At 41.4% G+C, this 14,934-nt stretch overlaps 1 protein-coding gene and 1 pseudogene across 6 annotated transcripts in view; both read left to right on the plus strand.

The window, feature by feature from the left end:
* LOC129021974 (signal-regulatory protein delta) overlaps window positions 1–8,287 on the plus strand; it is a 28,010-nt gene extending 19,723 nt beyond the window's left edge. For 2 of the 6 annotated variants that reach the window (XM_063659510.1, XM_054468065.1), the window contains one exon: window positions 53–483. In XM_063659510.1, coding sequence (XP_063515580.1) covers window positions 53–372 — 320 coding nt within the window. In that variant the 3' untranslated portion in view covers window positions 373–483. Of the gene's footprint in view, window positions 1–52; window positions 484–5,217; window positions 5,377–8,096 lie in introns of those variants that run through there. The other 4 variants (XM_054468066.2, XM_054468067.2, XM_054468070.1 and 1 more) reach the window with 3 other exon arrangements.
* A 5,103-nt stretch (window positions 8,288–13,390) lies between these two features.
* Window positions 13,391–13,490, plus strand: LOC129022157 (U6 spliceosomal RNA; annotated as a pseudogene).
* Window positions 13,491–14,934: the final 1,444 nt, after the last annotated feature.

Genomic DNA, 14,934 nt, shown 5'->3' on the forward strand with positions numbered 1-14,934 from the left:
GATGGATCTGATTGTTTCATGACGTCTGAGCATGTGTTCTATGCTATTTCAGTTCCACCCAAGGTGTCCATTCTTCAACACCCTGCCTCAAATAACAAGATGAATGTCACCTGCCAGGCAGAGAAGTTCTATCCCCAGGACATGCAACTGACCTGGCTGAAGGATGGAAGTGAACCCCAGAGAGATGAGACCCTGACCCCCACCAAGGGCAAAGATGGACTGTACAGCGTGCAGAGCTCCATCCTGGTGAAAAACAGTGACCACGAGGAGGACACTATGCTCACCTGCCAGGTGGAACAAGATGGATGGCAGAAGATCACTGTAAAAATGACATTTTGGACCTCTGCTCACCTGGATAGGTCTCAGTTGTAGCCAATAGCAAGGCCTCCATGACTTATTTAAGGAAGCTCCTTCATCTTTCCATAAGACGTTCTTTTTCAGATTTATAAAAGTTTAAATTATAAAAGCAAAGCCCGCTCTCTTTCTCATTCTCTTGCTGATTCACTCACTCTCACTCTCTCCTTCTCCCTCACATAAACAAGTGCATGCACACACACACACAATCCAAAATCATATAGGTATTTATCAAAAACTAAATATCTATTAGGAATCAAGTACACCCAATCCAACTCCCTAGAGAGATCTCTTATATATTATTTGCTGCCCTTTCTTTTAAAGTCTCATCTATCCACAAACAGGATTTCAGGTACTAGGATTTTAAGGTACAAGGTCATAAGAGGACTAGATAATGTCTGAAACTCCTGCCAAGACAGGGATCCTGTGTTTCCTTGAATGATCTTAATGGTTTCTTGCCAGGAGATTTTTTAGTGTTTTCATCATTTTCTGATTAAACCCATGTCCTTCCTGGTGCTGAGCAGAGCAGCCTGGAAATTCTCCCAATAGGAACACATCTACATTCCACTTACTGCCAATGTAGACACATCCTTCTGTGCCCTGATGTGGTGGTGTTCTCCTAGTCTCCAGGCTCTGGGTGTCCCGGGTGTCTGGATCTCCTGCCCTTTCTTGATTCAGAGGGGCAGCAAGGATGAGCATAGTGTTTGACAAACATAAGTTTGATTCTCACTACCTTGTGACCCTAGAAAGTTTCTAAAATCTCTGAGCCTTAATTTTCTCAGCAACATAAAAATAATAATACCCATCTCATAGGACTATGCTGAGAGCTAACAAGGTAATACAAGGTTAAATGGTTGGAGCTGTCTCCTTTTCCCTAGACAAGGCCCAGCCCAGCAGTGTGAAATGCATGTGTGCTCACCTGGGCTCCTGCCTCAGGTATTTGTGCTGGCAAGGCACAGTGCAATGGGAACCGTTGTCTAAGATGGGCCCTGGGAGCCTCAGATGGGAAAGTGAAAGCCCTGGAGGATGGACTCCCTTGTGCCCTCTGATGACACTTGTTGCCCACCCTTCCTTTTGTGACTCTCCTCCTAGGCCACAAGGTGCTGCTGGTGATGGAGTCTCCACCCTCCATTCTGCAGGAAGTAGACGGCCTAACTGTAAATTGAGGGGAGGTTCAGGGAGGCAGGACAAGGTGTGGTGGCCACAGCCTGGTCCGGGAGCAGGCTAAAGTTAGGGAAGAAGTCATTCCAAGAAGTGCCCACAAGGACACATGGTGCCCAGGTTCATCTGGAGGCAAGAGAGGGGCACATCACTCTTACTTCCCCAGGAATTTCCTGGAATACACTAAGAAGCTCTATCTCGGATGTGGTGATGGGGGAAGAGGGGCTTGATTAAGCATTTGTAAAAGATGTCTTCAGGAAAGGAGAGGGGATTAGGACCCAGGGAGGAGGCAATGTCTCATCTCACAATGCTGGATATCAACTCCTTGTCCTCCAGCAACATCCATCCAAGGGAGCATCCAAAATTAAGGGTAGAACCCAGTCCTGACCAAGTGGAGATCAAGGATGAGGTAGCTGTGAGGCCACTACTGTGGTTTAGTTAATCAGTGTCAGGCTCCCAGGGTTTCCAGGGATGGGGGAGCCCCAAAAAGGGGAAAAAAGAAAGAGAGAGCAACTGTGGGATCCCCGAACAGACAGGGATCCTGTGGCATTAACGCTTCTGGGGTGAGCTAGATCAGAGACCAAACACCTGGGGTCACTGTGAACACTTACTATGAACCCACTGGCCATTCCCTCCTGGGTGCAAAACACCTGTTGAGCATTCTCCATGGGAAAGAGAGCTGAGCCAACCTCTGTTCTCATTGAGGTGTGTGCTCTAGCAAGTAAGGAAGACTTCCAACGTAAACATCTGATTACAAATTCTTACAAGGTACTAAGGGCACTCTCAGTTTATCTACAATAAGGAGGAGAAGGGAGTGGTCATCTGATGTTCAGGGAAGAAAGAGCAGCATCTTGGGAGTGAAAGGGCCGGCAGCTGAGGATGGCAAAGCATTTGGAGCCAGATCAGTCACGAACAATAGAAAAATCTTTTATTTTCCCTAAGAACAGTGGGAAGCCACTATCAGAGAGAAGCATGGTCAGACTTCTCTAAATTTCTAAAAGTACCATTCTGGCTACAGTGTAAGGAAAAGACTGAAATAGAGAAAGAGTAAAGTAGGCAAATTGTAGGCTATCCAAGCCAGAGATGATAGTGGAGAGAGAGATGCAGGAGGATTTAAGATCGCTATGCACTGAAGGTTTTTGTCCCCTCCAAATTCATGTGTTAAATCTTTTTTTTGTTGTTGTTATTATTACACTTTAAGTTTTAGGGTACATGTGCACAACATGCAGCTTTGTTACATATGTATACATGTGCCATGTTGGTGTGCTGCACCCATCAACTGGTCATTTAGCATTAGGTATATCTCCCAATGCTATCCCTCCCCGCTCCCCCCACCCCATGTGTTAAATCTTAATGCCCAATATGATGGTGTTAGGAGGAAGGCTGTTGGGAGGTGATTCGGTCATCAGGGTAGAGTCATGAATGGGATTAGTGTTCTTATAAAAGAGGCCCCAGAGAGCTCTCTTGCCTCTTCCACCATGTGAGGACACAGTGAGAAGCTGTCTATGAATCAGGAAGTGGGCCCTCACCAAACACCAAATCTGCCAGCTTCTGAATCTTAGACTTGCCAGGCTTCAGACATGTGAGAAATAAATTTCTGTTGCTTATAAGCCACCCAGTCTATGGTATTCTGTTATAGCGGTCCGAACAGACTAAAGATGTATTTAGATTAAAGGATATGGGGGATGGGAGGAGTTATCAAAATCAAAAATGACACCAAGGTTTTCTGGCTTAACTAACTGGGTGGATGAGGATGTCATACACTGAGATGAGGACACAGAAAAAAGAGCTGATGGGAGGTGAGTGATGAGTATGCTGTGTAGATGCTTAGTAGACAGCAGGGCATAGGCATGCATCCGGACGGCTTGCCCACTGCCACGCAAATACCACCTAAGTCCAAGATTCTGACCCACTGTTCCTTCTGGCCCCAAAGCCTGCCTTTTAATCCCCGTATTCAGTGGTTCCTGCCAACAAGGAACAGCAAGTCCAGTGAAGGAGGCAGAATCTAATCAGTGGGGTGGGGAAGATGTTGCCAAGTGTGCTGTCTAGTTACTATTGCTGCATAGCAATACACCCCAAAACACAAGGTCAAAAAAACGACCATTTTATTATGATCAATGACACTGTGGGTAAGGAATTCAGACAGGGTACAAGAATGACTTATCTCTGCTATATGTTGCCTGGGGTCTCAGTTGGGAAACTCACCTGGGGATGACTCAACTGCTGGGTCATCTGGAAGCTTCTTCTTTTACTTGTCTGATGATTGATAATGGATATTGGCTGCATCTTAGCTGGGATGTCAGCTAGAACTCTTACATGTGTCCCTGCAATGTGATCTCTTCATGCGTGCTAGTTTGGGCTTCCCCATAGCATGGTGGCAAGGTTCCAAAAATGAGCATCCCAAGAAAGCCAGGTAGAAATGCAGGGAATTATTATGGTCTAGCCTCAGAAGTCACATCACATCGCTTCTGTTGCAGTCACAGACCTGCCCAAACTCAGGGGGAGGGAACATATGCCTACATCTCCATGGGAGGAGTGTCGAAGAGCATGAGGGAAGAGGGACCTTGTTGCAGTCAGCTCTAGAAAATAGAATCTGTCATCAATGAAGACAGGGATTAGAGTTAGAACAATGAGTGCTAAAGGGAACACTCTGGCCAGTTCCTTGTCAAGAAATCCCTCTCAGAAAAAATGTTTAACAAGCTAGAATAAGGTGTCGAGGGGAGAGGGACACTCATCATGCTACAGAGCAATCAAATCTCATCGCTGATTAGCCCCTTTCATTCCAGCCCTTCTCATCACCACCATCCAGTCAGCCACTGGTAAGGAGGCAGGGGTGGGGAGCAGTGGGGAAACTGAGTCACAGGAGGCAGTCCCTGGCACTGGGCCCGCAGGAGTGATGAGCTCATGGCTAGAGGCTCTGAATGTGATTTCATGTGCAGGTGGCTGCTGCTCAGAAGGAGGAGAGGAGATGAATTCTTGGTGTGAGCGTTTCTACAGCTCCTCCACTCCCTTCTCCCAAGAGGTGGCCCCAGACTAGGGACAGACAAAAGAGACACCCCTCCTCCTCCCAGCTGTGTTTCTGCATGTCACTGTTCCTGCAGTATGAGCACCCTAAGGCCCTGCACCCACCGCTTAACACACACAGGCTTCTTCCCCTTTCCTCTAAAACAGAAATTCTCCTCCTCCTCCCAAGATCTAACTCCTTGCTCACTCAAAGTCACTGCCCCTGTAAGCGTACTTTGAAGAGTCAAAGCCTCTCATCAGACATGGCTTCAGGCTCATTTTTACAACTGACACCTCTGGAGTGAAGAAAAACAGGGATCCACACCTGCGAAGCCCCATCCCCGGGAGCCCTCCTCCTGACTAGCTGCACAGCTCATCTGAGCCCAGGTCTTGGACTATCACAGGAGGCTGGACACACCGTTCTCTATGGCAGACCCTGTTCCTGGGCTCCTGGATGAGGAAGGGTCACCAGCACACCTGACACAAAGTGAGGGGCCCAAAGGGCAGAGCCTAGGCACTAAGGGTGTCTGTCAGGGCCCCTCCAAGCACTTTGGGACCCTTATATCAGTAACTTCTTAGCTTGTGTCTGATTCCTATTTCACAATCCAGAAACTGGAAAGGTCATAATCCTACAGCCCTTTCCTCCCATCATAGTAACTTCCTCTTATATCATGGAAGATATAGTTTTGCCTCTCTCAGCAGAGCAGAATCCAGGACCTCCCCAGAACAGACGTACAGGCAGAGCAGGCTCCAGGGCCCACTACGATGCCCGTCCCTGCCTCTCGGCCCTGCCTGAGAGAAACAACACAAACTATTTCATCCATCCTTGCTGCTGCCTCTGGCTGCTGGGACTCACAGGTGAGTGCCCCCACCCTCAGGTACCATGATGCAGAGGTGCTCTCCTGAGTTTGGCGGTGGTACCATTTCGCCACCTGCAGTGGGGCAGATGAATCTCTGTTGTTCTAGGGCCTCTTTCTTTGCCACCCCTTCCTCTTTAAGACACTTCCCTAAATAGTTTGTTTTATAACTAGTGTCTCCAAAACAAATCTCTCCAGAATTCTTATTGCTTGGAGGGGTTGCTTTCTCTCCCATCCAGGCGTTTCCCCATGACAGGGGTGCCCAGTCCCTCTCACTTCCCACACCCCTGATGTCTTGTGAAGGTTCCACGACCCCCTAGGCCTGACCTGCAGGACCTGATGCCACCCTGAGAGAAGAAGTAGAGGAGCAGCATTTGACCCCTCGGTCCCCAGGAGGGAGGCAGGGATGCTGTCATTAAGATGAGTACACATAGATGCATAGGTGACTAATAGATAGATTAGATAGATAGATAGATAGATAGATAGATAACAACAAGTACTACACATGCAATGTAGAACTATTAGAAAAAATTGCTACATGGTCCTTTTTAGACTAGTAAGTCTCCCAGAATCTCAGAAACCTAGGATTACATTCTTGATGCGGGTGTTTCTCCTGCCTGTCTACTCCCTTCTCTCCAAAGCTGATCTGCACAGTCAGGAGAGGCAAGCATCCTTCTCCCAGTGGTGTTAACATATCAATTTAGAGTCCAACTAATAAAGTTGTTAAAAGCACAGGCATTAAAAAAAAAACAAAACAACAGACCAGGGTTCAAATCCAAGTTTCATCATTTGTAGGCTCTTTGACTATGGATAAGTTACTCAACTTCTTTGTGCCTCTGTTTTCTTGTCTGTGAAATCGGGATAAATAATAATGCCTTTCCAATAAAGTTGTAGTGAGAATCAAACTAGTTAATTAATATAGTTAAGTGTTTGGAGTAATGTGTAGCACACAGAACCACCTATGTGAGCTCTGGCTGTTATAGCCTTTTAGGGCTTAACAAGTGCAAATATGAGCCCACGAAAATAGTCCTGCTGCATCCGGCCATTGTAACTCTCACTCTGTGTCTTTGGCAAGTCTATGTCTTCACTTAGAACTCACAGAAGTCATGGGAAATGAGAAAGGTCCATCAGGCTTGGTAGAAGAAGGAACTGAAAGCCAAGGAAGGGTGTGCGCTTCCTAGAATCACCAGGTTGTCAGGGCTGGAGCCTGGCCTACAGGACTTGCAGTTAAGAATGGAAAGCCCATTTCACAGAAGTCCTTCTATGAGCACAGTCCTGAGTGTTTCTCAAAGATTTTCAGGTTTCAGTATCACAACAAAATTGTAAGAGAAGTTTTACTTTCCACATTGTATACATTACATAAATAAGAAAACAGAGCCTCAGGGAGATTATTTTCGCAAGGTAAAACACCAATGTCAGTCCATTTTCTGTTGCTTAGAATAGAATACATGAAACTGGATTATTTATAAAGAAAAAGAACTTATTTCTTATAGTTATAAAGGCTGAGATGTTTAAGGTCAAGGGGCCACATTTGGTGAGAGCTTTCTTGCTGGCGGGGACTCTCTAAAGAGTCCTGAGGCAGCACAGGGTATCACATGGTGAGGGGACTGAGCATGCTAGCATACTATACTTGGGTCTCTCTCTCTCCTCTTATAAAACCAACAGTTCCCCTCCCATGATAACCCATTAATCCATTAATTTATTAAATAATGCAGAGTCCTTACGACCCAATCACCTCTTAAAGACCCTACCTCTCAATACTGCACATTGAGGATTGAATTTCAACATGAATTTTGGAGGGGACAAATATTTAAACTATAGCAATCAAGCAATAGAGGAGGCATTGAAACCTGGGTCAATGGGACTCCACTAACTCTTACTTTGACCTCTTCACTGTGCTGCTTCTATATACATCGAACTTTTAACAAAAATAAGATTACACAAAATATGGTGATTTATTAGTTCTTTTACTCAGTGATAAATTGGGGACCCTTTTCTATGTAAATATATATGTGTCTGCAACATCATCAATACATCAACAATATATACATCAACATTATCATTTCAATCGCTACATAGTTTTCCATTTTGTGGTTGTACCATCATTTATCTAACTCACTCCTATTCTTGGATATGGGCCTTACATCAAACTTTTCTATATTGTAAATACTATGATTGCCATTCCTTTACAAAGCATATTCACCCTTGTCTGATTGTTTCTTTTGAATAAGGCCATAGAAGAGGAATTACTAAATCAAAGAGTATGAGTTTTATTGGGAAATTGCATTTCAAAAGTGTTTTTTGGTTTCAAAAGCCATTTCCCAATAAAACGTGAGTGTCTCAATATCAGTAATACATTATCTCACCACACCCAGCGCAGAAGCAGCAGCAATGGACAGGGGGTATTTTGAACATTTGGGACCAAAATAGATTTGGTTAAAGTATCTCCACTTTACTTGTTTAAATATGGGTTTGTCACATGGACATAGATCATATGTCCTAGATCATGACTATAATGCTGTATTGCCATCTAGAGAGATTGTGTCCATTGTTATTCCCATCAGCAGTATGTGGGAGTGCCTGCCTCACCACACCCTTAGCAACACAGAAAATTGGCAATCTTTTTCATGTTTGCTAAGCTAATATTCTAAAAATTGTGTCTGCTCTTAGCTTACAGGAGGGAGAAATGTTTTATTTTATTTTATTTTTATTGTATTTCAGGCTTGCTGTCAAAATAATCCAAACAGGGAAGAAACGTACAAGTAAATAACAAAAGCCCCCATACTCATCTGGCTCCCTGGAGACAGCTACTTTTTAGGAGTTTCATTTGCCTTCTTCAAGAGAGCTTTCTTCCACTGACATAAAATGCCAGCTTGATCGTACAATAAATCTGTCTATTTACTTGGGTCCAATTCTAGGTTCTCTCTTCTGTTTCATCGACCTCTCTGCTTGCCTTGTTACCAACCTGCCTCTATTATTTATTGCAGCCTGAAAGTGTGCTCTAACTTCCATATGCTGAAATCTGTGTACACTTTTTTTAAAAACTTTTCCAGCTAGTCTGTCATGGACATTAGCAATTTGTGTGTGGTTTAACTTCACTGGATTACTGGGGTTGTTGAACATCTTTTCTAGAAGTATTTCTTCTCTTTTGACTTTCTGACTGCGTCCTTAGCAAGGGCTGTCTGTCTATCTTGTTTCTATGTCTCTCTTGATACCCAGTTAAGAAATATGCCCATCCTAAAAGCTAATACATGATATGGAAAGAAAGAATGAATGGGGCTTCAAATGCAATCTGAACCCAGGTACCTGGACAGCAGCCTCATCCCCAGCTGGAGCTTGGAGCTGACGTGTGTTCTTCCAGGAGTGGTGTGTGAAGAGAAGCTGCAGGTAATTCAGCCTGAGAAGTCCGTGTCGGTTGCAGCTGGAGAAATGGCCACTCTGCACTGCACTGTGACCTCCCTGATCCCCATAGGGCCCATCCAGTGGTTCAGAGGAGCTGGACCAGGCCAGGAATTAATCTACAGTCAGAAAGAAGGCGACTACCCCTGGATAAGAACTGTTTCAGACATCACAAAGAGAAACAGCACTAATTATTCCATCCGTATCAGTAGCATCACACCAGCAGAGCCGGCACCTACTACTGTGTGAAATTCCAGAAAGGAAGCCTAACATGGAGATTAAATCTGGATCAGGCGCCCAGATGTTTGTGCATGGTTGAGTACAGATCCCTAGAAATCCAGCGCATTGCTCTAAAACAAATTACAATCCCTGGGAGCCTAGCCTAAGGCTCCCCCTTTGTTACCCTTGTGCCAAGATTATGAATAGAAGATGGGGATAATGAGAGGTCACAGTGAAGGAGCAGGGTGAAATGTAACCCCAGTGCCATCTATCAGTAGACTCCTAACTCTTTAGAATCTTGCAGCTTCCAAAGGCCCACAAAGCACAGTGGGTAAAAGTAGACTACAGGGCCAGATGGCCTGGGATCAACTGCTTGCTCTGCCATTTACATGCTATGTGACATTAATTCTATTTTTTTTTTTACAAGGTCTCTCTGTGTTGCCCAGGCTGGAGTGCAGTGGCGTGATCCCAGCTCACTGCAACCTCTGCCTCCCAGGTTCACGTGATTATTGTGCCACAGCCTCTTGAATAGCTGGGATTATAGGCATGTGCCATCATGCCTGGCTAATTTTTTTGGATTTTTTTTTTAGTAGAGACAAGGTTCCGCCACGTTGGCCAGCCTGGTCTCGAACTCCAGACCTCAAGTGATCCTCCCACCTCGGCATCCCAAATTGCTGGGATTACAGGCATGAGCCACCATGCCCAGCCTACGTGACCTTAATTCTTAATTAAGATTCTTAATTCAAAATGTTAAATTCTCTGTGCCTCAATTCCCTTGTGTTTAAGGTAGGGATAACAATAGTATCCACTTCATAGATTTGTTATAAGAATTATAAATGTGAATGGGCTTATAAATGGAAAACACTTAGAAGAGTGTCTGCTGTATAATAATTATTATATTACTATATATCATTAGTACTCAGGATATTACAACCAATTAAACTTAAAAACATAATCTTAAAAGCATGGAACCATAGATTCCCATAAGATATGAATGATAAATTTATTGAGGCAGAAAGTTATAAGAATCACATGTAGATTATTGATATAGAATATGTAATTCCTACATTTCTTAAATTTTGTCCTTTATTTCTGTAAGTTCCGTGTATTCTTGAGTTTGGTCCTGGCTGATTCAATCATGGCTGAAGACAAACCCTGCAAGACTCTAAACAGCACCCATTAAAGGAAAGCCTGGGAAGCCCAACAGTTAGTTCAGATGTACTTGTATTGGTGAATTAATGATTATGATTCTTTAAAAAAAAAGATTGTGATAATTTACTGTAACAGAACCATAGAACCATAGAAACATACATCAAGATAATTTAGGGGACTTTCACATTTTAGCACCTTACAGCCATGGAGAAACAAGGAGAATGGTAGGTAGTCTTTGGGGACAAAGAGAATGTCATACAATTTTAAAGAATTGAAACTAAAAAGTTATGCACAAAGCACTGTGAGTGACACCAGCATGAGATGCCTAAGGACAATATTAGACCCTAGAATACAGGGAATAATGCCTTCACAATTCTTAGGGAAAATTATTTCCAAGCTAAAATCATTTACCCAGCCAATCTACGGAGTTTGCAAGATTATCAAGAATTGCTTTTTACATCCTCTTATGCTTTACTAAAATAGGAGTCAAACAAAAAAAAAGGTAAGAATGAGAACTATGAATAGGGGATTGGAAACCCTAAGATAACAGCTGTGCAGGAGGCATAGAAATGGCCACTGGGCCATTCCAGAACTGGAGGACTTGCGGCATTACTAGGGACATCTCCAAAAGACAGAATCAGTAGAATACTTAAGTAGTCTTCAAACTCATGCCCACCATTTCTAATAGTATTTAACATTACGTTGAAGTATTTGTCAATGCTTTTAGAAGGAGAGAGCAACAAAAAGCATATTAATTGCAAAGGAAGTGGGAAAACTATCTCTCTTTGTAGATGATATGGTATCTGGAAAACTTAATAAAATCAACATTAAACTGCTATAAAAAACAAGATAATTTAAGTAACATAGTAAGTTATAAAATCAACAAACAGAAATCAATAACCTTCACATATACAAAGAAAGACCAGTTAGAACATACAGTGAAAAAAGACAAACACATAGTACAATAGCAAAATAAAATTAAATTAAATAATTGGGGCAACTTCTACCAAAATAGTGACAGGGACTGGATTTACTCTCTTGCTAAAAATCTGGGCAAATTATTTAAAACATGGTAGACAAGACATTGGATACCAGGCAACAAAGGACAGTGATCCTTGTGAAATGGGACACAAATGAAGTGAGCCCTAAGGCTGCCCTAAGAGTATTCTCTGAGAAGGCTTTAAGACCACCATACAGAAAAAGATAACTCACGTGGAGCCCAAAGTTCTCCTTGAGTTGTTAAGAAGGACCTAGATGTCCACAGAGGCCAAGTGACTAGAGTTTTCAGGGTAGGGCACCAAAGAGCAGATTGTTTCACAGAAAGAGAACTCCAAATATCTGTAAAAGGTCCACATTGAATATTCAGTGAAGTATTGAAAAGTGTATTATGTACATGAGAAAAGTACATGAGGCCAGAGGAGAAAAATTTCTGGAGCTTACACAAGGCTAAGAATAGTGCCTGATCTTTACAACCTGAGTGAAAAAAAACTCATGATTCATGAGACATCTGGTAGAATACACAGAAGAGTTCTGCCTCAGTAAAGGAAAAAGAATTAGCCCTAGACCCAATGATTCTGGAGGCCTGCCTTGCAAAGCTTAAGTCCAAAACATGAAAAGTTCAAACCGCTTCCAGGTAATTTAACCATGTCCCAAAACAAGCTCAAGCGTATTTATAGAAAGGCAAAATACCCACTACCCAATGAAGTAAAAGTCACAATATCTGTTATCCAATAAAAAATTACTAGGCATGAAAATGGCAGGAAAATGTGATTCATAGTAGGAAAAATTAATCATTTGAAACTAACCAGGAAAGACAGATGATAGAATTAGTACACAAAGAAATTAAAGTTATTATAAGTATACTCTGTATGTTCAGGAAGCTAGAATAAAAACTGAATATGTGAAGTAGATGCATGGAAAATATTTAAAAGATCCATATTGAACTTTTAGAGATGAAAGCTGCAATATCTAAGATGAAAAATAGACTGAGTAGGATTAATAGCAGTTAAGACGTTGAAGAAAATAGATTAATGAACTTAAAGACACAACAACAGAAACTATTCAAAATGACACATAGAGAGATAAAAATGGAATACATAAAGCCACATCCAAATATAAGACCAAAAAAATTAAAAACTGTATAAAAGATAAACAGAGCGGCCAGGTGCGGTGGCTCACACCTGTAATCCCAGCACACTGGGAGGCCAAGGCGGGTGGATCACGAGGTCAGGAGATTGACACCATCCTGGCTAACACGGTGAAACCCCACCTCTACTAAAAAAATACAAAACATTAGCCGGGCGTGGTGGTGGGCACCTGTAGTCCCAGCTACTTGGGAGGCTGAGGCAAGAGAATGGGGTGAACCCAGGAGGTGGAGCTTGCAGTGAGCCGAGATGGCACCACTGCAATCCAGCCTGGGCAACAGAGTGAGACTCCATCTCAAAAAAAAAAAAAGATAAACAGAGCATCAGTCAGCAGCTATGGGGAAATTTCAAGTGGCCTAATAGATATGTATTGGAGACACCAGTGGAAGAGGGGACAGAAAGAATATTTGAAGAAATAATGGGCACATATATTCCAAATATGATGAAAACTGTACACCCACAGATCCAAAAACTCGATGAACCCCAAGCACAAACCAAGTTGCAAAAACCAATAAAGAAAATATCTCAAAAGCAGCCCCCCCAAAAAGAAATATTAAATACAAAAGAACAAAAAATAAATAAGACAGGAGATTTTTCATCAAAAATAATGCAAGCTTAAGACAGTGGGGATACATCTTTAAAGCTTTTTTTCTTTTTTTTGAGACAGTTTCACCCTCGTCACCCAGATTGGAGTGCAATGGCATGATCTCGACTCACTGCAACCTCCGCCTCCCAGATTCAAGTGATTCTCCTGCCTCACCCTCCAGAGTAGCTGGGATTACAGGCACCTGCCACCATGCCTGGCTAATTTTCGTATTTTTAGTAGAGACGAGGTTTCACCATGTTGGCCAAGCTGGTCTCGAACTCCTGACCTCAGGTGATCCACCCCCCTCAGCCTCCCAAAATGCTGGGATTACAGGCTTGCCCCACGATGCCTGGCTATTTAAGGCATTTTTAAAAAGAAAACGATAATTAAAAAGTCATTCTAGAATTTTTACCTAGCAAAAATATCTTTTAAAATAAATAAATAAAATTAAGCATTTAATTTATTTATCTATTTTTTGAGCCAGTCTTGCTCTGTCACCCAGGCTGGAGTTAAACTCACTTTGGCAGCACAGATACTAAGAGTGAAATGATACAGAGATTAGTATGGCCTGTGTACACGGATGGAATGCAAATTTGTGATGCATTCCATGTATTTTCTCAGTTTTGCTAGATGGAAAGCATTCTAGAGATGTATAGTGGTGATGGTTGCACAACAATGTGAATGTACTCAATGTCACTGAACTGTACAGTAAAAAATGGTTAAGATGGCAGATCTTATGTGTACTTTATCACAATTTTTGAAGTGAAGAATAAAGACTTTATCAGTCATACAAAAGCTGAAAGAATTCATCATCAGCAGATCTGCACTACAAGAAATGTTAAAAAGAAGTCCGTCCAACAGTAGTAAAATGATACCAGATGGAAACCTGGATATATACAAGGAAATTAAAAGCAAGAGAAATAGTAATAATGTGGAAAAATATTTTAAAAGTGTATTTAAATGTACTTAAAACATAGTCAACTGTTCAAAGCAAATACAATAATAATATATTTGACAGATTATAACATACATGGAAGTAAAATGTGTGAGAAAAATAGCACAAAGGCCAGGAAGAGAGACATAGAAATATATTACTGTAAGAATTTTATGCTATATGTGAAGTGATACCTTATCACTCATGGTAAATAATCATGAGTTAATAATGTATGCCAGAAATCCCAAAACAACCAGTAAAATAACACAACAAAGAGTAATAGCTAATAAACTGACAAAAGACATAAATCAGAATCACAAAAATCAATCCAAAAGAAGACAGAAAATGAGGTACACTGGAAAAGAGATGAGGCTAGTAAGTAGCAAGATCATAGATTTAGACCTAGTCATATAAATAATCATATTAAGTGTAAATGGTTTAAACACCCTAATTAAAATAAAGTGATTTTCACATTAGATTTTTTAAAGTAGGATCCACTATTTGCTGCCTGCAGAGAATCAATTCTCTTCAAAAATAAAGGCACAAATAGATTAAAAATAAAAGGATGGAAAAATATATGCAACATTAACAATTTTTTAAATATGGAATGCCCACATTAATATCAAAGTATATTTAGAACAAAGAAATTATGAGCACATAGAATATCATTTATAATAAACATCAATTAATCAATAAAATATACCAATTCTAAATGTTGATGTATATAATAATAGAGTTTCAAAATACATAAAACAAAACTCATAGAATTGCAAGAATATATAGAAAAATCTACAATTATAGTCAGATTTCAACACCTCTCTTTCAATAATTGGTAAAACAAGGAGGCAGAAAACCAGTAAAGATGTAGAAGACTTGAACAGCACTATAAGCCAACTTGAGCTAACTGATATTTATAGAATGCTCCATCCCAAAACAAGAGAATGCACATTCTTTTTAACTACAAAAGAAATATTTACCAACATAGATTGTATTCTCAGCCATAAATAAGTCTCAGTAAGTTTAAATAAATCAAGTCATGAGAAGTGTGTTTTCCGACCACAATGGAATTAAATGTATTTATTTATTTTTAATTTTTATTTAATTTAACCCTCAGTAGTCGTAGAA

Source organism: Pongo pygmaeus, chromosome 21 (assembly GCF_028885625.2).
Source record: "Pongo pygmaeus isolate AG05252 chromosome 21, NHGRI_mPonPyg2-v2.0_pri, whole genome shotgun sequence".
Taxonomy (NCBI): Eukaryota; Metazoa; Chordata; class Mammalia; order Primates; family Hominidae; genus Pongo; species Pongo pygmaeus.